The 25915-nt window shown below is 50.8% G+C and overlaps 6 protein-coding genes across 6 annotated transcripts; 2 read left to right on the top strand and 4 right to left on the bottom strand.

The window, feature by feature from the left end:
* Nucleotides 1-37: 37 nt before the first annotated feature.
* Nucleotides 38-1380, top strand: T069G_05482 (ribosomal protein s6e domain-containing protein; the record flags this gene model as incomplete). The annotated part of the gene is made up of 5 exons (XM_056172692.1): nt 38-43; nt 208-294; nt 477-839; nt 1046-1213; nt 1285-1380. 5 exons carry the CDS (start codon nt 38-40, stop codon nt 1378-1380), a joined length of 720 nt encoding a protein of 239 aa, XP_056029550.1.
* A 753-nt stretch (nt 1381-2133) lies between these two features.
* Nucleotides 2134-14716, bottom strand: T069G_05481 (HECT-domain (ubiquitin-transferase) domain-containing protein; the record flags this gene model as incomplete). Its single annotated transcript, XM_056172691.1, has 12 exons — nt 2134-2228; nt 2301-2645; nt 2713-5091; nt 5155-5670; nt 5722-5979; nt 6043-6486; nt 6553-6732; nt 6790-6849; nt 6909-10194; nt 10253-14240; nt 14292-14554; nt 14669-14716. The coding sequence occupies 12 exons, from the start codon at nt 14714-14716 to the stop codon at nt 2134-2136; spliced, it is 11862 nt and encodes a 3953-aa protein (XP_056029549.1).
* A 3635-nt stretch (nt 14717-18351) lies between these two features.
* Nucleotides 18352-21178, top strand: T069G_05480 (rab-GTPase-TBC domain-containing protein; the record flags this gene model as incomplete). Its single annotated transcript, XM_056172690.1, has 4 exons — nt 18352-18444; nt 18528-18822; nt 18888-21049; nt 21116-21178. 4 exons carry the CDS (start codon nt 18352-18354, stop codon nt 21176-21178), a joined length of 2613 nt encoding a protein of 870 aa, XP_056029548.1.
* An 820-nt stretch (nt 21179-21998) lies between these two features.
* On the bottom strand, nt 21999-22695 carry T069G_05479 (ribosomal protein s8e domain-containing protein; the record flags this gene model as incomplete). The annotated part of the gene is made up of 2 exons (XM_056172689.1): nt 21999-22555; nt 22632-22695. The coding sequence occupies 2 exons, from the start codon at nt 22693-22695 to the stop codon at nt 21999-22001; spliced, it is 621 nt and encodes a 206-aa protein (XP_056029547.1).
* Nucleotides 22696-23712: 1017 nt separating this feature from the next.
* T069G_05478 (uncharacterized protein) lies at nt 23713-24327 on the bottom strand (the record flags this gene model as incomplete). Its single annotated transcript, XM_056172688.1, has 1 exon — nt 23713-24327. The coding sequence occupies one exon, from the start codon at nt 24325-24327 to the stop codon at nt 23713-23715; it is 615 nt and encodes a 204-aa protein (XP_056029546.1).
* Nucleotides 24328-25246: 919 nt separating this feature from the next.
* Nucleotides 25247-25855, bottom strand: T069G_05477 (uncharacterized protein; the record flags this gene model as incomplete). The annotated part of the gene is made up of 2 exons (XM_056172687.1): nt 25247-25558; nt 25688-25855. 2 exons carry the CDS (start codon nt 25853-25855, stop codon nt 25247-25249), a joined length of 480 nt encoding a protein of 159 aa, XP_056029545.1.
* Between the last annotated feature and the right edge of the window lie 60 nt (nt 25856-25915).

Genomic DNA, 25915 nt, shown 5'->3' with positions numbered 1-25915 from the left:
GGTCAAGCCAAACTTGCACCACCACAACACTGGCAAGATGAAGGTACGATACCATACTCATACTCCTCCCAATGCGGAACGAATCTACTCTCGATCGACATAGCCAGATGCTGCTGCAAGCACATCGTCATCTGCGCTTTTGTCGTTCCACCGCCGTGTCAACTCCAGCGTTGTCGCTAACATGATTTTTTTTTTTCTCTTCGATAGTTGAACATCTCTTACCCTGCCAATGGCAGCCAGAAGCTCATCGACATTGAGGATGAGCGTAAGCTCGCCGTCTTCATGGAGAAGCGCGTACGTCTTTCCCCCAATACGGAACGAGAGCAGGACGGGATTTTGGTTATCGACGAGAGAAGAACACCACACTCGATATCGAAAAACCTTTTTCTTCCGTCCTCACATCTTCCGAGGCCTTGTGCCACCAACCCCTCCAACGCAGAAGGAATTCGAGAATTAACATGAAATCTTTGATATAGATGGGCGCTGAGGTCCCCGGTGACTCTGTCGGCGACGAGTTCAAGGGCTACATCTTCCGCATCACTGGTGGAAACGACAAGCAGGGTTTCCCCATGAAGCAGGGTGTCATGCACCCCAGCCGTGTCCGCCTCCTGCTCTCCGACGGCCACTCCTGCTACCGCCCCCGCCGAACCGGTGAGCGCAAGAGAAAGTCTGTCCGCGGCTGCATCGTCGCCATGGACCTGTCCGTCCTCGCCCTCTCCATCGTCAAGCAGGGTGATGCCGACATCCCCGGCCTGACCGACGTCGTCCAGCCCAAGCGCCTCGGACCCAAGCGCGCCACCAAGATCCGCAAGTTCTTCAACCTCACCAAGGATGACGATGTATGTTTCACCCTGTACCCATACTCGGTCATCGCCTACCAGGAGCTGCGGTGGAGGGAATGGCAGTCCGGGTAGAGTGTGAGAAGACTACTGGGCAAACTCCTTTCTCCGCCTTTAAAAGGCGAGGAAAGGGTTAGCCCGGTGCCGAGGTTAAAGAAAAAATCATGAGAATTCAATGGAACTAATCACCATTGGCAAATCAATAGGTCCGCAAGTACGTCATTCGACGAGAGGTCCAGCCCAAGGGCGAGGGCAAGAAGCCTTACACCAAGGCTCCCAAGATCCAGAGACTGGTCACCCCCCAGCGCCTGCAGCACAAGCGCCACCGTCTCGCTCTCAAGCGCCGCCAGGCCGAGAAGGTCAAGGACGAGGCCGTGAGTATTCCCCTTGAAAAAACCAAAACTTTTCTCCCTCCATTTACAATGCTAACAAATTTCCAAAACAGAACGAGTACGCCCAGGTCCTTGCCAAGCGTGTCGCCGAGGCCAAGGCCCACAAGGCCGATGCCCGCAAGCGACGAGCAAGCTCCATGCACAAATAAGGGTTCGGCGTTTTGTTATAATGAAAGAGAAAAAAAGGGGAATCATCATACCTTGGTCCTGTGGTTTGCATGCATTGGGAGTGAGGATCTCTCGGGCTTAATTTTGGGCCCACCTGTTATGAATGTATTAGAAACATATCCAAATATTTCCAAATGCATTCATGACGCCATTTCTTGACAATATCCGTATTTTTTGCTCCATCTTTAATCATGGGGTTCGTAGTTTGCCCAAATGTTGGAGTCCGTACGTGGCCGTATAATATTGCATCGTACATCTTGAACGTGTAATAACGCATCAAAATTTTCACGAGATATACAGCTAACTGATCGAATTGGGGCCATCATACATTTAAGATCATTAAGTGATGTATTCATGAAGAACCTATTGTATTTGCCCAATTCTAAGCCTAGGTAGTCCTGCTAATCTACGTGAAAGCAATGTCTTTTTTACCACCCCTACCAAACATAAACCTTGCTTTCCATGTCATCCCATTTCGAAATATCTCGTCAATGCCAGAGAGATCTGCACTTCTCCTAGCAAGGTGAGAATTCCGAGTAAGGAGCCTTATTCCTCCCCCACCCCCCCTTTTTTTTGTCTTTTTTGTTCTTTCAAATCTCCACCATGAGTTCTGGAAGAGCTATGCATTACAAATAGTCATAAAGTGCCAAGGATATTTCTCTCGGCCACCCAAGCGTCAGTGCCATATATGTCGGTTACCATTCTGTAAAATCACACCGTCTCCAGTATCACCATTAGGCGAAGCCGAAATAATCGCTGCCTTGTGTGATTGCCTTGATGATTTGTGAGCGAAGTATGTCGTAGCTGTCATACTCAGGGAGATCAAGCTCTGTCGGGATATGTTAGTACAAGAATCTTCAAATTTGAGGGGCGGGTAACAGGAGGGGAATTATAAACATACGGTTAAAGCAGGTGTGGGTTGATGGAAGGCGATCCTTGTTTCCATAATCGCGGTGGATGTTGAACCGATTGACTCCGTTCATGCCTTCGAGTTCCTTGAATCCATTGAGAGGAACTTTGCTGGTACCGGTGACAAACTGCAGCAACTTGGCTAGTTCCTCCTTGTCGAATGATCTGACTGCTCTCCAGAACCATTGGATCTGTGGAGAGGAAGGGCTGTAGTTGTGGTACTCAGTATTGGCTTTCCAGTCGTCAATGTCAATGTCCGGAAGGCCAGAGATCAGGAGCTCCAATTCTTGCTCGTTGAAGATTGAGATTAGCTCTGCAGGAATGATGTCGTGGAAACCTAATTTAGAAAGAATATTAGACATTACTTTCAACAGTGCAGTCATGGTCACGAAATGATAACTTACCACTCAAGAAGTTCTCCATTTGATCCTTCACTGAGGATAAGAGTTTATGCTCGACCACAACACGCACATACTCGTGCTTGTTTTCTTCAGTTACCGCAATCTCTCTGCCGTTGGGGACAAGGTCAACAATCTTGGTGACACCGAATTCATCATCCTCAACAGAGAAGGTCTCCGTAATGATGTCGGTGATGTCGTTTTCCAGCATCCAGCAAAGAGACTTGTAATAATCTGGGTCAAATGATTCCATATCCTTGACAGAGACGGATTTTCCGAGGATGCGCTTGTAAACAGCACGGCTGAAGAAACAGTCAAGGAGGCGACCTTCATATAGAGCTTTGCCGATGATGCGACCGATAAAGCTGAAGAACCTCAAGTGCTCATCATTGATGCCACTCAGCTTGTTCGGATGAAAGGTTGTGCGATCGGACGAGACCGGGATGAATAGAGCATAGTTGGGATCGAACATCTGCCGGGCGAGAACCTGGAACCACTCGCGTGTTACACCGCCAGCATCTACACCCTCTTCGCCATTGAACCTTATATTGAGCTTGCCATATTTCATCTCATCGCCTGACTTGAAGCAAAGCCATTTGAATGAGTCATGGAATACGTGCTCTCGGCGAACAGAAATCTGCAACGGCGGGTATGATGGTCGGCTCTGGTTCTGGCCGCTCCGCGAGTGAACACTTCTGTTGAAATAATTGCGTTTGTTGTCAAACTCCAAAACCTTGGGGTTCTTAACAAGTAGAGCAAAAGTGCCAGACATGAGCTTTGGATTGTGTCGCACGAGCTCATTCAGGATACGTCGGTGATCTTCTGTAAAGGTAAAGAAGAGGTTCGCCGTACGAGATTCTGGCTGTGGGCTGGACAGCAGCATGTCCTTCACAATCTGGCTGTGTGAGAGATCGTCATTCGTCGTCGTGTTTTTGCAGACCACCATCAGAGATTCGATCAGCGGAAGTAGGATTGTCGCAACATTGAGCATGTTTTCCCGTTGTCGAATGGCACTAAGACAAGCGCTCAGTTTCTCCCACATAGTAGAGAACGTTGAATTGTGGTAGAGCGAGGTGACAAGATCTTGCTTCTCGGTCTCGCTAGGCCCACCCTCCTCAACGTCGTCCGTCTTCTTCTTGCCATCGAATAGATGGTCTAGTGCGGTGAGAACTCTGAGAAGTTTGTTCTGCTCTGAAGCTCCAGGTGAGAACTTGGCGAGGGCAACTCCTTGAATTTCAGTACCAGACGTAGCCGCGTCAATATGAGGAAGCAGATCGTCTAGATCAGACACAATGTTGCTACTCAACAAGCGAGCTTGGCTGACTAACTCTTGGCCAAAGACCGTCTTGGCTCCAGGTATAGCTGACAAGTTTTTGATGGTAGAGATGGTGTTCTGGAACGTCTTCGAACTACATTCCCTGGCAACAAACACTCTAACCACGAGGGTGAGGTTTTGAGGTGGAATGACCGGGGGCTGCAGCTGACGGGCACGTTTCTGTGACGTGTTCTTCGATTGCTCCTTTGAGTCCTCCGCCCCGGCCTTCTGTTGCTCGGAAGATCCCGCGGGCGCGGATGCTGCCTCACCATCTGCTGTCTGGCTGTTGCTAGTTTGTTGCTCTGCCTCATTCGCATCCGTGACAACGGCCGTGGATTCCGCTTCGTTTGTCTTTGGAGCCGATGCATCTTCATCTTGTGTCTCCTTGCGTCGACGTTCCAAGTTTTGAAGAGGAAGAGTAACTCGGTTCAGCAGGTCTGCGAGGTGTGTCATGACAAGCGAGCTTTCCGTTACAAGCTCGCGGTCCAACAGGGTCAAAAGGGAGTTGATCGCGTATTTATGAGCCTTCGAGTCCTTACCCTTTCCTCTACGGCTGAGGCTTCTCTTGAGAGAAGACCCTACAGACTCGTGTTCTGTCAAGAACAGCCAAGGGATGTGTGGGTTTTTGGTACATAGATCAACAAGGAGATCTAGACATTGCTGTACAATCAACAACGGAGATGTCTCAGAATTTGTTTGGCCAGAAGTGGTCAGGCTGCCAATAGTCGTCAAGGTCCTCTTGAGGCCTTGTGGAGCCTTTTGATCGGCATCTTTGTCCTTGTCTCTCTGCTTTCTAGCTTTCAGCGAGAGCTGGCCAAAACTCCGCTCAACGGCATTCATATCTGTGCTGCCATCCTGCAGAATTTGCAGGATAGTGCTGATGACCTCCAGGCGAGTTTGTCGGTTCTCGCATACGTCTGCGAATACGCTGAAGAGGTAGTTTCGGATAGAGCCCTGTTGCGCAATAAACATCAGACGCACCAAGGTGGCTACACCAGCTTTATCGAGCATCTGGACGACAGCCCTCCGTTGAGACTTATTCTCCCCTTGTTCATCTGGAGAGCGTCGTCCTTGTAAGGCGGCTCTAGCTGCGCTAAGGGAAGTTCTACCTGGGAGAACGATTGGTCGCATACCTCGTTGCTGATGAACCACTGGTGGACGATTTTGAGTCAATGCTCGTACCTGGGCAGCCATTTCTGGAGGAAGTTGGCCCATGATATCTTCACCCTGGTCGATAAGTGCTTGCTCACGAAGCTCCGGCGGGAACGTGAGAAGGATGCTGGCTGGGTCCATCTCCGTGGGAATTGCATCTTGGCCATCGGCAGCAGCCTGACGGCGGCTGTCTTCACGATTACGACGACGCTGCTCTTGCCTCTCTTGTTGCGCAATTTCCAACCGTAGCTCCTCTGGCAGGGCATCAAGGAATTCTTGAAACACTTCGGTCGTTTCTCCTGATGCAGCCTCCTCGCGGGCTTGAGATCGCCTCTCACTGACGGTTTGGGCGATGACTTCTTCTCGGAATTCTTCGGGAAGAGCAGCCAGGTAATCTGGATCGATGCCCAACTCAGTAACATCAACCTCCTCGCCTCTGATGATGGTTGTTACTCTTGGCAGATTAGCCCTCGCCGTGGTGTTTGCGGCATCGTTCGCTGCGGTGTCGCCAGACTCGGTCGATTCAACTCCTTCCATGGCTCCACTACCTTGGTTGCGATTCCCTTCGCTGGTCTGTGATTCAGCATTTTGGCTGGCAGCAAGAGCAGCGGCTTCGGCGGCTTCGGCAGCGAGTCTAGCAGCAGCCTCGCGTTCTTCAGCCTCTTTTCTTTCCCTTTCTGCTCTCTCCTCAGCTTCTTTAGCTTCCCTGGCCACGCGCTCTTCTTCTTCTCGCTTCTTTCGGGCTTCCTCTTGACGCTTGAGATTCTCTTCCTCCTCTGCCTTCAGTTTCCTCTCCAGCTCCATCGCTGCAGGGGTAAGCTGCGCAATGATAGCGTTGCCGAGTCGTGCAGCTTCCACGGCGGGGTTACCACCAAAAATCATCCTGGCCTCCTCCTGGTAGCGATCCAGGGTTGATTCAGGAGTGAACGCAACCGCTTGATGAGGCTCCTGAGCCGCAGCATCTCGGCGCTGATCATTTCTCAGGCCACGAATGGGCCCAAGATCCGCGCTACGAACACCCTGAGGACCGGTAATATGCACGTGGAATGCATGCTGGCTATGATTACCATTGCGCCCCATGATCGGCAAAAATTCCATAAGCTCTCCTAAGAAGCCCATGGGGCCATCAATCATATGTCTGCCTGGCCCCAAGAAGCCCTCTGGGAAGCGAAGGCCAATGGAATTTGATTGACCGGGCCGTGGATGATTCTCTTGAGCCTGGTCGTTGCGACGAAGTAGCGGGTTGATGCCGTCATCTGCGTTAGACTGCTGTCCATTATTGCGATGGCTACGAGAGAAGTAGCTGCGGAAATCTTTTACGGAGAAATACGTCAGTATATAAACCAGTAATGGGGGATTTGAAAACTCTTTCAACTTACCACTAAGCTCACGATTCGACCCGGCCATAAATCGGGGAGGGAAGGGGTTGCGGTCGCCCATTCGTGCAAAGACAGGTCGTCTATTATTGTCAAGCAAGAAGAGTTGGCGATGTCTATCATCAACCTCTGGTGTGAATCCATCCCACCCAAGAGCTGGCATTGGCGGTAGAGTCTCGTTAACTAGTTGTCATGTTAGATAACATCATTCATGGTGCAGTCGTGGAATGGTCTACTTACGCGGATAGTCGTCATCATAGATATATTCTTCATCTTCAATATCCTCTTCCTCGTCATCATCTGTTGGTAAAGGCATTAGCGGGGCCACAATGATTTATGTGCAGAAAATCATTACTCACCTCCTTCCTCGTGACCATCATCCATATAATGCTCGTCTAGTGCCTCCATTATTTCGGGCTCGTAGTCTTGGTCACCACCCATAATCGCTCTGGCCATGTTATCCAGGAGATCTCCAGGACCCAAACCGTGTAGATGAGCCTCGTGTTCGTCTTGGCCATCGGCCTCGTAGTCAATATCATCGACCTCTGGCTCTTCATCTTCTTCAGCACTGGTCTCGCTCTCCCATCCGGATTCTCCATCATCTTCGATGGGGTTTCCATCCTCATCCACAATTTCAACTCGGTCTTCAACATCCTCCATATCAGCAGAGTCGACTTCGTCATCGTCATCGTCTTCACTGCCATCTTCATCATCGTCGTCGTCGTCATCATCATCGTCCATGATGACTTCAACCACTCCAGGCTCACCGTGGAGCCCCTCAATTTCTCCCATTTCACCAAGCTCTTCGTCTTCGTCGCTGATGTTGTCTTCATCATCCGACATACCTTCATCGCCGTAGTCCATCTCATCATCATCGTACTCATCCCCATACATATCCTCGTCATCGTCATCTGGCTCCTCGGATTCGGATTCATCATCCTCCCCACGAGGTTCAAGCATGCCGAGAGCAGAGTTTCGGTATAGGTCGGGAGTTTCCTCCCGGCCCTCATCTAGATCTGACAGGGATGAAGTAGATGCAAAATCCTCATCACTTTGGTCAGCCTGTGAGTCGGATACCAAGATGTTTGAATGGCTAAGTTCTTTCGCAGTATCGGTCAAAACCCGAAGCACACGCAGAATATACTTAATTGCCCGCTTGACTCCCGGAAAATTCAAGTTGATCTCGGCAATGGACGATGTAAGCTTATCCAGGTAACCCTTCTCGTACATGAGCCGCCGAAGCTGTGCTTGGGATCTTGTCTGAATAGTATCAACATTGCGAGATCCGGAGTTTTGTTCCTTGTCTTTCTCTCCGATCATGTGATTCATCAGTTCTGCTAGGCACTGCATCCTTGCATAGCGAACCTCCAGTGGCTCATCGGTAAGTGGTGCCTTCTCGTAAGCTTTCAATATGGTGTCGAGAACGAACTTGCGAACGAAGAGTAGATCTGGCTCATCGTCATATGCGTACTTCTCTTGCTTGCGTTCGAACACTTTCTCGTTGGTTTTTGAAACCAAAGCCACCAAAACCTTTTGAGTCTGCGACGAAGTGGCGGCCTTCTTCTTTGATGCTATGTTATCCGACGTACCGCTCAGGTTGCTCTGACACAGCAGGTCGTAAATTAGGTAGTTGAGAATGCTTGACCGCGGTTTCACAGGGGTGTTGGTAGTCAGAGGGGGGGCACTACGTTTGAAGTTGATGAACTCCACCTTGGTTCTAGTATAGCTTTGCAAGAGCTCGGCCAAGCAGCTGAGCAAAAAGCACCTATACACGAAGATAGGATGTTCTTCTGATTTGAACGTAGGCTTTTGTGGCTTCTTGTCCTTGCCATCGATAGCTCCGCCATCGACAGAAGAGACATCCTGGACCTCAGTAGGGGCCGTCGATTCGCTCTCTGCCTTCACCTCTTTGCTAACTGTTGGAATTTCCTTGTCTTCGACTTCTCGATAGTTGACCAACTCGCAAAGAAGGAAATGGATGACTCCGTCCGGATTTTCAACCACGGGGCGTTTGCTATCATGGTGTGACTTATGTGCGTCTGGCATTTCCTTATCTCCTGACTCAGTTGACTGCTTAACATCATCTTTCTGAGTCTCTTCTGTATCCGCTTGAGCCACATTCGCGTTCCCCTCATCTTGTTCCTTCCAAACCAAGGCTTGGGGTCGGGCACCTTCTGTGGTGGGCGCATTCCAGCGTGAGAACCGAAGCAGTTCATTGGTTACTTCAACAAAGAGATCAGGCGCACGCAGAGCAACTGGGGCCATCGCCCTGAGGTAGGTGGACACATCTAAATGGCCGCGCTGGGTACGTTGAAGATTGGGAAGGTCTGACTTGATTTCCGCTCTCATTATTTGCTTAATAACGTCCTCATCTTCCACAATGTGGCGGAGGATGGTGATGAGGTGAGCCGTCAGTCTAGTCTGCCTCAGACGTTCGGATCCCGCACCTGACATTTGCTTAGCCATGAGGAAGAGTCTTTGCAGGTTTTTCTTCTCGCCGACTTGCTTCGCCAACGAACGCCTACGAGTCAGAATGATGAGAACTCGTAGAATGGCAGTTGCCAACATCTCCTCCTTCCCTATGCGTGGGAGCAAATCCAAAAGGGACTCCAGGACATTGGATCGTTGCTGGTCGTCGAGCAAAGGCGTCCTAAGTTGGATGATGGGCTCTGAAACGGTCTCATCTAAAGACTTGGGTGCCTTCCATTGAGCCGCAACAGGTTTCTCATCATGGCTCAATAACGTCTCTAGCACTAGAAGTATAAAGGGGATCCAAGGCGGTAGCTCTTCAGTCGGCGTCGATGGCGGAACTTTGAGGAACGCTACATAGTCGTCGATCTTATCACGTAGTGTCTCGATATTTCGGCTGAAGAACATCTCATCTTGTAGCAATAGCGCAAGTAGATGGGCATATGCAGCGATACACTTGCCGTTACGTTTTTTCTCGTCTTCTTCTAACCCGAGAGATGCCAGGGCAGATGTAAGAGTAAAGCCCACTTCTTCGTGCGCATCAGCATTTTGATGTCGCAGAACAACAGTGGTGATAAGCTCAGACACCTCAATAGCCGTATCCGGATGAGCGCGAATGACGTCAAGGCATTGATCGATCAGATTTTCGCGCAGCTTTGCCCGATGATTGTCAAGATCATCTTTGAGTGAGTTGAAATCGGCCGCGGTATACTGAGTAGCTGCTGGGTTTGATTCTCCACTGGAGGGAGCCGGCTCTGTAGCTTTTGGCGCTGTATCAGCACCACTTTCGGTCGCTAACTCATTGTTCTCGGGAAGGCGAGAAATCAGGTCATCCAATGTTTCTGCAGATGTATCGGGGGATGTATCCAACGACATTGCCTCTGGATCCGGAGCACGGGAACCACTGGCATCTCGGCTGGTCGTCGTTGGCGTAGCTCCCTCGGCCAAGGCCGCGGCGTCCGGTTCATCCTCAGGAGGCACAGGGTTTCGAGCACCTGCTATCTCAGATTCGTGTGCAGTACAGTATGCTGGGGCGGTAACAACGTTACCAAGCGTACGATACACGGCTTCCTGTGCTAGACCATCATCGTAGTCGTCAGCAAGCTGGCGGACAAGGACTCTAACGGCCCGCCAGTTGAATCGCACGTCTGTATAGTTGAGAAGCATAAAAGGAACCTAAAACAATTAGCTTCGATGGAATTTTTGACGTGGAAAAGACGTAGAAATCGCTTACCTTATCCTTTGGCATGAGCAACAGTTCATTCTCGCCTAGTGACACCATCTTCAAAATGTCCACAAGTCGTTTGACAGTCTGGTCTGGCACTCGCTCCACAAACTCTGAATCCCAAAGGTCCATTACAACAGGCAGTATGAGTGCCCTGAATTCGACGGTAATTTGACTGTGGATATTTGGAACGACTTGAGACCGATCTGTTTGTCGCTGAAGGTTGAAGAAACTATGCGTGTCGGCAATATACTTTCCGTTGACCAGAATGAAGTACAAGTCCAGTATCTTCTTCAAACCAAAAGCAGCAACTTTGACCTTTGAAGATTCATCGGCAGTAGCTGCGCTAGAACTCTTCACCGTCTTTGCAAAGACACGAAGCATAGAATTGAGTACCTCAATACCACGGCGCTCCTTGAATGCGAGGAGAACAGGCATGATAATTTGCACATTAGAGCGGTCATTTTGACGAGCCGAGGGGTGGTCAATCAGCATTTCGTGGATGGTGTGTAGCATGATGATCCAATAGTGGAAATCTTTTGACGTTGGCTCCGGGGTTGCCACAGATGGCCCAAGGTGATCGAGGACCGTATCGGCAAGTGCTCTGGCAATCTCCAAGTGACGCGGTCGGTGGTACGGGTCGCCGTGATTCGATTCACGTCTGGGCAGTAGCGCCTTGCCTATGGTCTGGAAGAGCGGGAATGATGTGGGGATCATGGGATGTAGCAAGATTCTCAGCGTTTCGTAGTTTTGGAACCTGGGGCTAGCTTGTTCCTGCTCTGTTGGACGAGCCGCTGAGGAGTTATCAGCTCCCTCATTAGGTCTCCAACCATCCGTACTGTTAAGAACGTCGGGCAACGAGGTGTCATCAGCTTCACCGTCTGCGACGGCACCTCTGTTGCCGCCTTCTGCAGGTGGCGACTGGCGTCTTAAAGACCAATGCTGGGGGACAGCCGTAAGCTCGCCTGCTTCCTCTGCTAGGACTCCACGTAACAATGGCCCGATTGAGGTTACCAGCTTTTGATAATAATCGTACACGTTGATGGGGTAAAACTGGAGTGAGTTGGATCTCGAGGATGCGAAACAATCAGATATTATTTTGATAAAAGTCTGAGCGTTGAGTAGGGCCTTGACAATATTTGTACCAGTTGCAATTATCTCGGCTGCCTCGGTGCTAGTGTACTCAATGCCTAGGTCAGGTGCCAAAAAGGGCGCGAAATAAGGAGGGACTGCCTCTGTCTTGGTTGATAATGGCTCCAGCACGTCGATGGCACGCTGAGCCCGGTAGAGCAGAGACGTTAATCCCTGGGCAGCACCGTGCTCAACCAGTTGAGAAACAACCTGATTGAGGACCCGAGATGCCATGGAATCGCCGTATCCAGCCGTAAGACTAGGGGATTGGCACATGTCGAGAAGAAACTCGATACCGCCCCTCTCGACAAAGCTGTTTTTCAAGACGTTATTGGACAAGTAGGTCGTCAGGAAAGTAGATAGAGCATAAATATAGGGCGTATACGACTCGTACGGAGATTCCCGTTCGGTTTCGGTTCGCTTGTCGACTTCCAAGCCTTGTGACACGGCCATATCGGACATGTCGACGTCAGATTCCTGCTGCGATTTGGATGCACTGGCCGCAGCAGTTGATTCGGCTGCGGTTTGAAGGTTGCCAATGGGGAGCAGTTTAACCCCCCAGCCTGCGAGTCGAGCCTTCTCAATGCCAAGCATGCGTACTCGGGCGACCATGTCAATTACTGCGTTAGCTATCGCTTTCCTTAGGGGAGGGTGATGGCGCGCAAGCTCGTCAAAGCTGGCACCAACATTGCTGGCGAGCTCAGAATCCGTCTCCATACATTTCACATGTGCAGGGCTTTCAAAGACTTCCAAGAAGCTCTCAATCGCCCGAGAGGCGACCACCAGGTGCATGCCCGCATTGTTGAGAGAGATGGAGTTTAGAACTTGGGGAACAACATTGATAGCATCAGAAGATGCCAAGATGCCTGTTGCAACTGGCCGGCCAAACGCCTGCCGAGCGACTTCATCCTCAGGAGGGTGACGCCGTCTATCGAGATCGGTGATGGATGTTATCGCAGACACGTCCACGGTATTAGGGTCCCCGCCGTCTGATGCCCGTCGTGCAAGCCGTGCGGTATGTACTTCGGGGATCGGCTGTCCAGTGATGGCTTCAAGGTACGTCTTGATCATGCCTGATTCGGAAATAGCAGCGAAGCTTGTTGGGTCATTGTTGATAAAATCGCTGAGGATGGTAACCGAGTTTGTCCAGACAACTGAGCCGAAGCTCTTTTTGTCGTTTATGATGTCCCTCAGATTGGCCAGCAAGTCAGACTTCTCGGCAAGATTTCGCAGGAGTCGGTCTGTATTGCCACTGTAGCTATAGGAATTGGACATGATGTGATGCACAAACTTCAAGATCCACTTGAGTGTCTGTTGCTGGTAATAAGGGATCTCATAATCCACAGCACTGGACTGTTGGTCAGGTTTGATGCCCTTTGATGCTTGAAGTAACATGCGAGCTTCACCAATGGTATCGACAATTAGCTTGGCAACAGCATCCAATCCATCCGCGTTGAAAAACGCAGTAAATGCATTCGGATAGGTCCATATCAAGCCATCCAGGAAGGCAAGAACCATTGAATGGTGGCGCTGCGCAATGATGGATCGAATATTTAAAATTTCGACAAGAATGTCCATTAATCCAGCAGAAACCATTTCACTACCCACGCGAGTAGCCATGGATAAGTGCAAGGTAAGTGAGAATAAATTATTCCGCCATTCGTCCATCTCATTCATCTTATCGCTATCGTCTCCAGCATTCGCTTCAGTCATTCCAGCGACGGCCTTTCTGATAACGTAAAGAAGGATGCCGTGGTTGACATTCGCATTCAAGGCCGACAAGACATCTTGGCATCGAGCGTGGAAGCTCGATACCGCTTCGAGGAGCGCAAGGGCAATGGTCTGCAGCCTCAAAGGGACATCTATTGCGCCATCCGCGGATGGATGGATCAACTCAGCAAGCTGATATACGAGCTGAAATCGGCGGGTTTCGTCAATATCTTGGCGAAGGACTTTCTCAACAAAGTTTGATTCGGAATGTATATACGCCAGGTTAGTTATCGCCAGCAGCCGAGTTGCCAGAATTTGCTGCCGCGACTCTTGGGAGCCAATGAGAGCTTTGGCTACTCTCAAGCGATGGAAGGCCTCATACTTGGCGGCCTGGGGCATATCATCAGGGCACCTGGTAATGAGCTCATAGATGGAGTGAGAGGCAACGACGGATTGGGGCAACTCGAACGTCTTTTGGCCAGACGAAGAATGGTCATCCACAAATCCCGAAGTTCGAGTTCCCAGAGGAGAGGGGTCCTCGGCAGCAGTAGCATTTCGAACCTTTGGGGTGTGTTGAGGGTTCATCGTTGAGCTTCGACGGAGGGGAGTGGGGGTCGAGGGTAGATTCGAGCGCCCCGCCTCCGTTGGAACGTCATGCTGCACCGATGTGGTTTCCTGGGGGTAGTAGAAGACCTTAACATCACCCCAAGAGCTCCACCGGTTATCATCAGCAGTGGTGATGGCGACAAGATCATTGGCGTGCATGGTAGCTACATTTCTGCTGCCACCTCCTGCAACCGCCTTATCCTTTCCCTTAGATGCGGTAGAAGGCGCGCTAGTCGGCGACGGGTCGGAAAGGTTAAAAATGGGCGTTTTGACGAACGGCAATGCAACCTGTTGGACGCGCTCAAGGTCTATGTTGTAATGATTGGCAAGCAGTGCGGCACTGATGTGTCGGGAAGCGCTTCCTATCCGCTTGACCGATGCCTGGTATCTCTGTGCCAACTCAGATCCTACCTCGAGTGTAGCAATGAGAACGGTAGGGGGAGTGCAGTTGAGGAGGTCATTGAGGTGAGCACTGCTGGCGTAGATGCTGCGATTTCCGCAGTGCTCTAGCAGCATGCGAGTAAACTTCAAAACAGCCTCGATCAGCTCTCTGTCACCATCGGAAGGAAAGCCGAGCAGGGTGAGGGCGTCCATCTCCCACTGCTTCTCGCCCTCGAATGCCGAATCCTTTGCATGATTGAGCAGCACATCGCAGCCAAAATCACGCTGCTGGGGGCCTTCATTCAATTTATAGGTTTTGCAGAAATACTCGAGCACGCTATCGAATCGGTTTAACAATGGAATCCAGTGGTAAAGGTCTCCGCGCCCGAATGGCCACCTTGTCGGGAAATCAGCAAGCTGCTGTGGAAGGAGCGGCAACGGGGCTGTTGATGCAGAATCGACGTAAAGCTTTAGCCATGGAGACTATCAAAGGCAAATGGAGTTAGCATAATAGGTTTCCGTGACAGGAGGCATGTGGAAGCGTGTGAGAGTACGGCTGAATTTCAGCCCCGCCCGCCCTGACATGATGCGACGTACCAGAGTCTCTCGATGCTTAGGCTGCATCGCCTTTGTGATCTTGCCCATGGTGAAAACAAGAGCGGCAAAGCCGCAGAAACAAATATCAACTCCCCCTCCACTTCGATCCGGCTATCCGCTGGCGCGACAGCGCGACTTGTGCAGTCGTGATATGTTCCAGTAGTATTTGCTGCAAAGGCCGCGTATACGGCTGGTGCTTTGGGAACAGTGGTGGCTGGGCTGAAGCCGAACCGCGGGGGGCCGTTCAAGTATCGAGAAAGTATATGGATTGCTTCGCGGCAAGCCTACCAGGGTTAGTTGCACAACCAGGGCTCGCCAAGGTCGTCGTCTGTTGCGGTTGAGTCCGATGCGTAGATTAATCAGACGGAAGACCGAGCTCGAGCACCCAGAAGTCTAACAATATCAAGGTGTGGCGTGGTGGAGGAGGACTGGATATGAAAGGAGCTGCTGCGTGAGCTTGCTTGAAAGCGAGTTGTAGGGCGAGTGCAGTCGTCCTCGAACAGCGGCTTCAAGGGTCCAGGCGGGCAGCGGGGAGGGGTATCGCAGGAAATAAAGAAACACGGGAGCACAGATCAGGAGTTCGGATACGATCTGCAGATGTTTCTGTCGTGAAGATACGGGCGGAAAGGTGGAGAGAAGAGGTTGTTGGGAGAGAGAAAAAAAAAGAGATGCTGGTTGACAAACGTCAGGTTGAGCAGCGGAAGCAAGTGGGCCTTTGCGTAATAGGCGTGGTGGTGCAGCTCCTCCCACTGTCCCGCACTTGATGCGAGTGAATGTGTGAATTGCCTACATCGGCATTAGGCGTCAGTGAGGGGCGGGCTGAGCAGGGAGAGGAGGGATGGATGCCGTAATATACAGGCACAGTAGCTGTAGCCTGTAGGAAATACTAATAGCGCCCTCGACGCTATAAAGTTCCGCTGTGCACTCTCTTTAGGTGGCATGGAGCGCTACGACTAAGGCGGTAGCGGGGAGGGCTTGACAAAGAGCGGCAGATGCACAGGCTTAGGACAAAGAACGAATCTGATGCTCTAGCTGTGTATGGTTAGCATCGCCATGGGCTAGTATTCTATGGGCAATGAGTGGACTGGTCCTTGCACCGTGTGCCGGTGGTACCAGCCAGGCGGCGCCGACATGGATTTTCCTACCCGAAAGCAGAACAAACAAAGAACGTTGGATAGAAAAATCTAGTCTACTCCGTACGTGTATATGTAAGTCCGTAGTCGGGTAATTGAAAGACATGGGTCAGGTTGGTCCAAGGCAAGGGTGCTGCAGGTCTCGCCATGTTCCTACAAGGTCAATCAATATATGTACTTTATCCCAGAGAGTTGGAATATCAGACTGTTTGCTACAGGATTCATATGCTCATTTGGCAACCCGAGGTAGCATACCGAGCATCTGACATGTTTGTATTTGAAGCCAGCATTTTGAAGACAAAGCTGTCTTGATATAGCCGAAATCAACCCACCAGAGTACATCTACTTGAGATACCACCCGCAGCCAAAGACTTTAATGACGCCGATGCTGCTCGTAATTTCTGATGCTTTGAACAGACATTGATGGGGTTGGCTCTATATTTGGGCTTGGCGGTATCATGATTATGTTTAAATAGTGATGTGAAACTTTATTCGACTAACCGCACGTTTAGATTCCACACTTGGTCGTGTAGCTACCTGGTTGGGCGTCTGGGAGGCTGGAGTTTATCAGATATTTTGACGACAAATTCCCACTCAAATCGTAGCCATGCTCGTACCTGAATTAGCTTGCCCGGCAGAGGTACCTACCTAGTAGTAGCTTACACGCAGTTTGCGCATGGATCTACATTTGTTTATAACTACCCGTGAGTCTGACAGTTTCTTATCTTCGTAGCATTATGCATGAGAAAGGTAAAGAACGACGCCACAATTGACGTTGCAAGGTACCATTTATCAATCTCGATTGATCAGCAAAGGTCTACAATTTCGTATATGCGGAATATCAATGAAACAGCCCGGACCCCAGCTGGTACCCTGTCATCGCAGCTAGTCAGCTTGGTTCGAATCTGGGGTATCCAAACCATAGTCAGAACTACTTCCAAGTGTCAGCGGTCTTGATTAAGATCGTGATGGTCGCATGATGCATCGTGTACTGTGCGCATGACGGAGAACCACCTGTCGGGTGATACTCGATTTAAAAAGAAAAAAGGCCACGATCACTCCTTCAAGCCGAGAGTCTAATGTTATCGCACCAGCTATTTTTGAAGCTCATTCATGCGTTTTATTTCTGCACTCTCTCCATCTGCTTTCAGCATTGGGCAAAAGATTAAGCAAGGGACCCATGGCTATCAAAAGGTGGGTATCGTGGCTCTACCCTGGAGCTTCATCGACCTCACCTGGGATCTCCAACCTCTATCCATAATGATCCAAGCCAGGAAGTAAGGTCTCCTTCTTGGAATAGTTGCACAAATACGAACTAGGAGCTGCTACGTGATCGTACCGGTGCTACCCCGATAGGAGACAACCTGGGCGTGAAAAGCCACCTGCCACGGAGCTCTGAAACAGACCGTCAAAACGGCGGGCTAGTGTCAAAGGCACCATCGTGAGAGAATTTAGGCATTGTTCCAGATTGGGGTTGAATGCCAGATGCAAGACAAGTCCGCAAGGTATCCATCTAGGTAGCAATACATGCCGCTTATTGACTTGGGTACTACTACCAAGTTGCAAATGTTTCAAGAGCGCCGAGTCCACCTTTTCGCTCGTGTATCGCGGGGCTGGCTGGAGATGGAGGATTTGAGTTTCATCCATGGCTTCTGTCTTTGACACGCCACTTTGCAAATCCGGCCATGTACTTGGTGTATATACCAATCCGTAGACAAACGCAAAATGGTGCTCTTTGTGATCGAGTGAATTGTTGTTTCCCCCTCCCCAACCCGCCGATGCTGCCCCAAGCAAACGGCATGCGAAAAGAGGAGACGGAAAAAGGGGTCGTTAGGCCACCCACCAAACCCACCCACCCATATCAATCCAGCGTTGCCGAGTAGCTGCCGCTTGGTGATCTCTGCCCACGGAGAGGAGAGCAGCACGCGACCCTGGACACCGCTAGAAAGAGGCCAGAGATGCTGTTATCTCGCCTCCGTGGGTGTCAGTTGTGAGGATGGAGAGCTAGCCCCCCTTTGGCCGGCTGTCGAAGTTGTGTGGCTTTTTTTTTTCTTTTTAAAGATGCAACGGGAGACGTTAGGCTCTGAAGACCCGCCAAAGCCACCTACGCACCCCCCACTGCCCACTGACGAGCACTGAGCTTAGCGGCCAGCCAGGGGAAACGTGCCATTTGGCGGCTTGAAAGACGCCCGACTCCATCCCATCCATGCTGGCTGCATGCTCCCTGAGACAAAATCTCCAAGCTCTCAACCTTGAACCTGTACATACCAGCTGGGACGAGCCGGCAACAGCACTCTGTACACAACACTAGCATTCGTCATTTCTTGTGAGACTTGTCCTTTGTTGACGAGTTCTTTTCCCTTTTCTGCTCATTGCTACAATTGTCATCTATACTGCATTGGTTCCACACCGTCAAACGATATCCTTCCCGGCTCTGGCAAGCAACCGCACCTTGGACTCTATAGAGCCTCTGGAAGGCCCGTCGCTGAACTCTGTCTCTTGACACGCCGTATAAACACCCTCTAGGCCAAGCATATCAACAAGGGAGCCATGCCGCAGCCAGACGACGCAGCTTCCCAGCACTCGAGCGAGGGGTCGCTGAAGGAGAGACGTCCGTCCCTTACCGACTCCGATGCTGATACGGTATGTTTAGCGTCATCCCACCACCACAACAACACATGACATGGCAAGTCAAGAACTAATAAATAGTATAGGCTGCTGAGCAGGATACTTTCGAAGACGCCGTAGACGCCGCCTCCGTACGATCCCTGACCAAGAGATCTGTATCTAACTCGAAACCTCAACCTCCCCCGCCGGAGGCGGATGCCACCAAATCCGATGCTGATAGCGACAGTGAGGAAGAGGAAGAAGAAGAGGAGGCCAATTCAGTCAAGAGCGAGGAAAAGCCAGAACCCCCGTCACGCGGCTCATCGCCAGTGTCACATCGCATCTCCAACATCTCCAACACATCAAATCTCGATGTTGTCAATTTGGACGATGATGCTGCCCCACAACACCAGGGTACACCTCTCTCACCGTCTTCACAACTTTTTTTTTTGCTTACATGTTGCTAATTGCCTCGGCAGACCCCGCGAGCCCCTCTGACAAGGACCAGCTGAGCAGAACAACATCTCTAAACAATACTCCTGCCGCTGCACAACCTTCGTCGCCGGACAAGAGCTTGCCGCCCATTCCCACCGCCTCGACCGCTACTCCAGCAGCAGCACCACCCGCTGCGGCTCCCACACCCGCCCCTGCACCGGTAGGCAGGAGACTGACCAGCCCGTTCTCTTGGCTGTCCAGGAATTCTAGTAAAGACAAAGACGTCAATTCGACTTTAACCACCCAGCCATCTGCCCGCCGAAACACTGCTAGCTCCGTCGGTACTGTGGGTAGCAACCCTGAGATGATGTTGAGCAAGCTTGAGGAAGAAAGAGAGGGTGATGGCAAGGCATCCAACCGGAATAGCCTCAAAGATCGATTCAAGGTGCTTCGGATGCAGCAGGAATCTGGTGCTCCGCTTACCATAAACACCGAGGACATCCCGGACGAAACTGCCGAGGGTGAAGCGCTGCCGGCAGCTGACTTGCCTCCCAAATCCCCCTTGCCCCCTCCAAATGCAAGCTTGGCGCCCGGAACGGCAGTCGGCATCAGCGTTGGCCCCTCAGAGACGGCGACGTCACAAGTTGATTGGGACCTTTGGCAATCCGTCGTTTATGAAGGTCCCGCTGCTGTTGCACGGTCGAGTGCCGAGGAGTTGAACAAAGCTATTGCCACTGGTATTCCCAGTGCTATTCGCGGCGTCATTTGGCAAGTGCTGGCACAGAGCAAGAGTGAAGACTTGGAGGGAGTTTACAGGGACCTCCTTGCTAGGGGAACGGAGAAAGAAAACAGGAATCGGCACAGCAGCAGCACAGCAGCAAGCAGCTTTAGCAATGCCAATCTCAGTGTTCAGAGCGGTGACGGAGTAGCGTCATCTGCGTCATCTGTTAACTCTGAGCAGTCGGGTGGCTCAGGTGTCAAGGGTGACAAGAAAGAGGATAAGAATGCTGAGGCCATCGCCAAGGCCCAGGCTGCGGCTGTGGCAGAGAGGATGCGCAAAGAGAAAGAAGACATTGCCTCCATTCAGAGGTTGGAGAAGGTCATTCGCCGTGACCTCGGTGCCCGCACCAGTTATTCTAAATATGCAGCAGCCGCGGGACTTCAGGAGGGTCTTTTCGGCGTTTGCAAGGCGTATGCTCTCTTTGACGAAGGTGTTGGCTATGCTCAGGGCATGAACTTCCTGATTATGCCCCTGTTGTTCAACATGCCGGAGCAGGAGGCATTCTGCCTGCTTGTCCGCCTGATGAACCATTACGGCCTGCGGGACCTCTTTATCCATGATATGCCTGGACTTCATCGACACTTGTATCAGTTTGAGAGACTACTGGAAGACCTTGAGCCTGCCCTGTACTGCCATCTTCACCGGAGAGGCATCTCTCCCCATCTCTACGCGACACCATGGTTCCTCACGTTGTTCGCCTACCGCTTCCCCCTCCAACTTGTCCTAAGAATTTACGACTTGATTCTCTCAGAAGGCCTTTCTGCTATTATTCGGTTTGGTATCGTTCTGATGCAGAAGAACACCGCAACTCTGCTGGAGATTTCTGACATGCAGCAACTCACCACATATCTAAAAGATAAGCTATTTGATGTCTATATCGACAAGGACCCTAGCCAAGGAAGTCTCTTGGAGAATGGCTTCTTTGGCAGCTCCAGCTCAAGCATTGACAAGGAGATTTACAGAGCAGATCAGCTGGTGAGGGATGCCTGCGAAATCAAGCTCTCCGCGGAGCTTCTTGAAGGATACACTGCAGAGTGGGAAGAAAAGACAAAGGCCGAAAAGGAGCGGGAAACCGAAGTCAAGGAACTCCGAACAAACAATCAGAGCCTCACAATCAAAGTTCGAAAGCTGGAGGAGAGAGTTGAGGTTGCTGATCGCGAGCAAGCTGACCTTGCTACGGAACTCGTCCACACAAAGGTTGAGAATGACGAACTGAAGGATGAGGTTGAGGCCCTCAGGAACCAAGTTCAAGAGCTCAAGAAGGTGATTGAGAATCAACCCTTGGAGATTGAGGAAACTTGGAAGCTTGAGCGCGATGACTTGATGAAGCGTAATGAAAAGGTTCACTTGGAGAACGAGAAAGTTGAAAAGGAGTTGGCTGAGCTGGAAGAGGAGCTGGTCCAGACAAAGCTGCGATATGCCGAGGTAAGTTTAGACCGTCACCCTTGGGCCGAAGGAGAAAAAGAAGAAAAAACTAACGATACATGACAGATTGCTGGTCAACATGAGACCCTGAGCCGGAAGTGGACTGAGTTGAAGCGCCAGTTTGTCTAGAGTTCCAGTCCTCTTCAAAAACTGCAATGCGATCACCACATTCCACTATTCTTACACTCCCTACTTCCTCCCTCCCTCCTCTTGTTCTTCTCTGCATTATGATCACATCATGATTCTATGAGAACTCAATTCGCCATCATGACTACCATATTCCCCCCCTCCTTTTGATATCACCCCAATTTTCGTTGTTAAAAAAAGTTTGTTTTTGTAAGGAGTTTTCTTTCTTCTTTTAGTGGTTCGATCAGCAGCACATACGCCCAGCCATGTTTAAACTGGCTGGTGATGAGATGAAGGACTTTGGGGGAAATAGCATTCACGCTCTAGCAGGATTATGACATGCATGTTTTTATTTCCTCTTTTTAGGACAGACTTTTGCAGTGGTACCGAGGGAAAATATGATGTTTTATCAACAATGAGAATAGATGGACTCTACCGGTGCAGCTGCCAAATACTACTACTAAAATTACTTGATACGACTTTATGATTCCTTTTTGCTTTTGTGTAGGCGGTTTCGCTATACTACATAGGTATTCGAAGGAGCTACTAAGAGCACTTAGATATAATGATGACATGCCAAAAATACTACCAGTACGAGTGTGGGTCAAGGCGGAAAGACGGTGTGTTGAATTGTTTTGTTTCTTGTATCATTATCATACTTGAATGAAACAACGTGAAAAAAGTAACATGATTGCAGAAAAGCTTTTCATTTCCCTATGGACCCGTTCCGATGCTTTGTGTGTTAGAAAGCTCTTCATGCCCTGAAAATGCCCAAGATAGCAAAAAAATCCTTGAACACCATCCAACTCACGCCATTGCGAGTTTATTTGTGCAGCTTCTTCTGGTAGAAAGCCAGCTCCTCACCCTCCAGGACGTAACCGTCACAGCGGCCGGACTGGCCGGGACGGCTGGTGACAACGGCGTACAGACGACCGGCCTCGAACTGCTTCTCAACAGCGGACTCGACCTTGCCGTTGGCGGCGTAGCGAGCAGCCTGCTTCTTCTCGACGGACTTGCTCTTCTTGACCTCCTCGACCTCCTTGCCCTCCTTGGCGGCCTGGGCCTTCTGGCGTCTACGGCCGATGGGCTGGCCGTAGTGGGACTCGTACCACTGTCGGAAAGGAGCAGCGTCGATCTGGACGATGGCGCTACGGGTCAGGGTGTTGGTTCGGACCAGCTCGTTGTTGGAAGGGTGGTAGGCGACGGCAATGACACGGGTCTTGCGGGTGCAGCCCTCGGAGGCCCAGGCGAAGTTGCCGGAGTCGAGACGCAGGGCACGGTACTTGTGGTTACCACCACGAGTGCGGACGGTGTGGATTCGCTTGGCGCCGATCTTGGTGTTGGCACCCTGGCGGCCAGCCTCGAAAGCGCGCTTCTTCCCTGTTGACGGAGGTCAGAACGTATGTTCATAAGATCATACGGGCTTTCGGAATTATTCAAGTATCATGGTACGCACGGTAGTAGGCGCGCTTGGCACCGGAGGCGGAGCGCTTGTGGCGAGAGTCACGAGAGATACCCATGATTGCGGTTTCTATACTCAGAAAGAAGGAGAAGAGGTATTAGCAACTCTGTATGAAATTTTTCCCAAGGGTGAAAGAAGATTTGAAGGAAAAGGCGGTTGACCGGAAACCCCTCCAGCAGCAAGCAAATAGTAAACCGTTTGTTCGTTTTTCGCAGTCGATACGAATTGAGTTTCCTTTTGGATGCTGCTGAAGGATCACGGCCGTAGAGACTTACCTGATGATAATGGTGCTCACCAGGGCAATCGACTTGTCGGATGTGGGAGGAATGAAACTTTTGTCGAGCTTGAAAGAGTGGAGGACTGAATTGGGTCGAAAATTGTGGTTGTGGGCTACGCTAGCCCGCGGTACGTACCTCGCCTCAGGGCTTCTTCGGGTGTGCTTTTTTCCGCACGAAAAAAATTCTGGGTGTGTAGTGGGATGCACGTGACTGCGCGTTTCTCGCTAAATGGGTACGCAAATTTTTGTACGGTCGCGACTGAGGGCACTTGACGCGGAAAGTGGTAAGTCACTTAATCGTTGTGACGGCAGTCAACCATGCTTAGACTTCTTATGAGAATTTTATTTTCCTTGACAATTTTCTCTACATATAACGACTTGCGAGATTTCAATCCCGTTCAGCTAAAGCCATGACTTGATCAGATTTCCTACATTGACAAATTTCCTGTTTCTCTTGTCTTCATAGCCAGCGTGCCGCCTCATACTTTTCTTTCGTTGCATCCTGTGAGATACCTCTCTCCTGACCTGATTCATCATGTCGAAAGTCCAAAAGCCCTATCGAAAAACAATGACACTGCCTTCTCCTTCTCGGACGACTTTGTGACAAATACGCTCTAGTATCGCCCTTGTTGATGCCCTCTCTCTTCAAGATCCGTGCTTCTGAATATCCAATACAAAGTCTCTCATAAACCCGTTCAGATCGGCGAGCTCGAGTTGCGGCAGATCGTCCGAGTCGTTTTCGAGTGACGACGTGATGGGCGGGATGTTCCAGGATCCGGTTTTCACGGCCTTCTTCTCCTACAAGATGGTTCCGTCTGCTTCGTAGGCGTGTTCCTGCTCTCCCCCCGGGATTTTGAAAGCGACGGCGTTGATTCGAGGAAGGGGGAGGTATCGGCCATATCTAGTACGTCTGTCGCCTTCTTCTTTCAGCTCAGCTAGCGATGGCCATTCCACACGGCCGTTGACTTTAGCTATATCTTGTTTGTTGAAGCAATTTTGAGCAGCAAACACCGGAGAAAGCCTGTCCCCCATGTCTCGTCCGTTGAACAGAGTGACCTGCGGCTTGGATACCGGTGCCAAGCCCGACGCCTTCGCCAGCTCTTTTTGCCGAGTTTTTGCTTCCAGGATGCTGACCTCGTGGGCAAGCTTCTGTTGTCTGGCTTCTGCAAGAGAGATCTTGAACTTGGTCAGTTCCGCCGGAGTCTTTGGAATAAAAGGTGACTGGTCGGCCTTCATGAACTGAAGGTTAAGCATCATCTTTTGAAATGCCCTGCGCTCTTTGGTCTCCGAGCTTAGCCATCTCTTGGACTGCGACCATGATGCTACCTCAGCTGGGGCTTGGTTCTGACTAGGTCTGTCAGAGGCTGGACCCTTTTTCGAGTATTTGGCTGCCGGCTTGGTGGAGGGCTGCATCGTGAAAAGCGAGGCATCTTTTTTCCAGTTCATCATTATCAATCTCTTGTCAGTGTCTAATGGTATGGGGTGGTTGGGCAGATTGCTGCTTACCTGGCTGGGTTGGCTCATTTATTGCGTTGTGATGATGTTCAGAGCTGAACAGCACGTGGCAGTCGTGTTGCGGCGGCCTTTGTTCAGCTCGATCATTTTTCTCCCCAGCCTGCGGGCCGTTGACAGCTGATGGCAACACCGCCACATTGGTGCAGTCCCAACCAAAAGCTGGCAGCTGGCCTTCGACCCTATAAGTTTTGTCACTGGGTATTTCGGCGAGGTGTCGGCCATCCAAGGCAACTGCCGGTTCGTCGGAGATCTGCTCTTTGGGTCAGTTGTTGAAGTCTCAAACCGAATAACAAGCTATGAATTGAAATTTCCAAGCCGGAAATCACGCACCAATGAACGAGTCTGCACTTGATCACTGTTCGCTGGTGCGTTTACTGCCTGTGTCAACAGTCTTGGATGATTAGGTCTATGCCCTGGGTATCCATGAGTTATGAGATTCATCTCCTCTTGAAGAGGATTTGGGTTCTGGTCCTGAGCTTGGAAGCTAGGATTTGGCATAACGAAGGATGATAGTGACCAGTAGGTTACTTGGTAAGCGTGAGTATATATATCCGGCAACGGCTGACCTGTTGAGACATCCGTGATCTGGCAGGGGATCATGTGAAGCAATGGAATGCAAGGTCCTGGCGGCGGTGGCGGTGATGGCAACACAGGTAACACCGGAGGATGCGGATAAATGGAATAAGTGCCAGATGGCAGCGGAGGGACAACTGGATATATGAAGAACGGACATTGGCCCGGTGGCCTCAGTTCCAGTGCTGGCACAGCCCCCGTGGAAATGAGCTTCGGACCCTGCGATTCGATAAGCTACTGATTCTCAGTTTGCATGGCTGTGGGAGCGAACATTGCCTGGGACAGCGCCCTCATTTGTGTCTGATGCAATCTTTCCACCGGATACGCGATACGCTTGAGGGACATTAGCCTCAAGAAGCTCTGGGGCTCGTTCGTTGCCGATGTTTGGGCCCGAGCTTGTGATGATACTGTTGCTAGCAGCAGAGCTGCCTTCTTCCTTTGTTTGATCACTTTTGAGGCCAGAAGAAGCCTTCTCTGAAGCTTCAGCATTACGCTGAGACAAAGTGGTGGTATGGCCAACGGATCGATCAGAAGTTGAAGTCGTGGGACCGGATGTCTGAGATCACACGTTATTAGCAACCGCATGAACCTGTGAAACCTTGCACCCGGTCTGCGTCATGAATGAGGCGAAACAATGAGCAAAAAGGGAGCCATGAGCTCCCGGTCCTATTTCACTCGACATTACCTGGCCTCGAGATGACAGAGCATCCACCCTCTCATATCTCGCAATTCGTGCAGTTGAGCGAGTCTTTCTGGTACGGCGTGTAGCAAAGCTCGGTTGAGGAGAAGCAAGTGGAATGAAGGGTATAGCGGATGGGTTCATCGCGCCATTAGGGTCTCGTGTCATCTCCATGGCGTTATTGGTCCGCCGTGTAGACCAAGGAGCAAAAAGAAGAGGATTACACGCAAGGAA

Source organism: Trichoderma breve, chromosome 3 (genome assembly GCF_028502605.1).
Source record: "Trichoderma breve strain T069 chromosome 3, whole genome shotgun sequence".
Lineage (NCBI taxonomy): Eukaryota > Fungi > Ascomycota > Sordariomycetes > Hypocreales > Hypocreaceae > Trichoderma > Trichoderma breve.
Note: the sequence above shows the minus strand (reverse complement) of the source record. Positions and strands in the feature narration are given on the sequence as shown.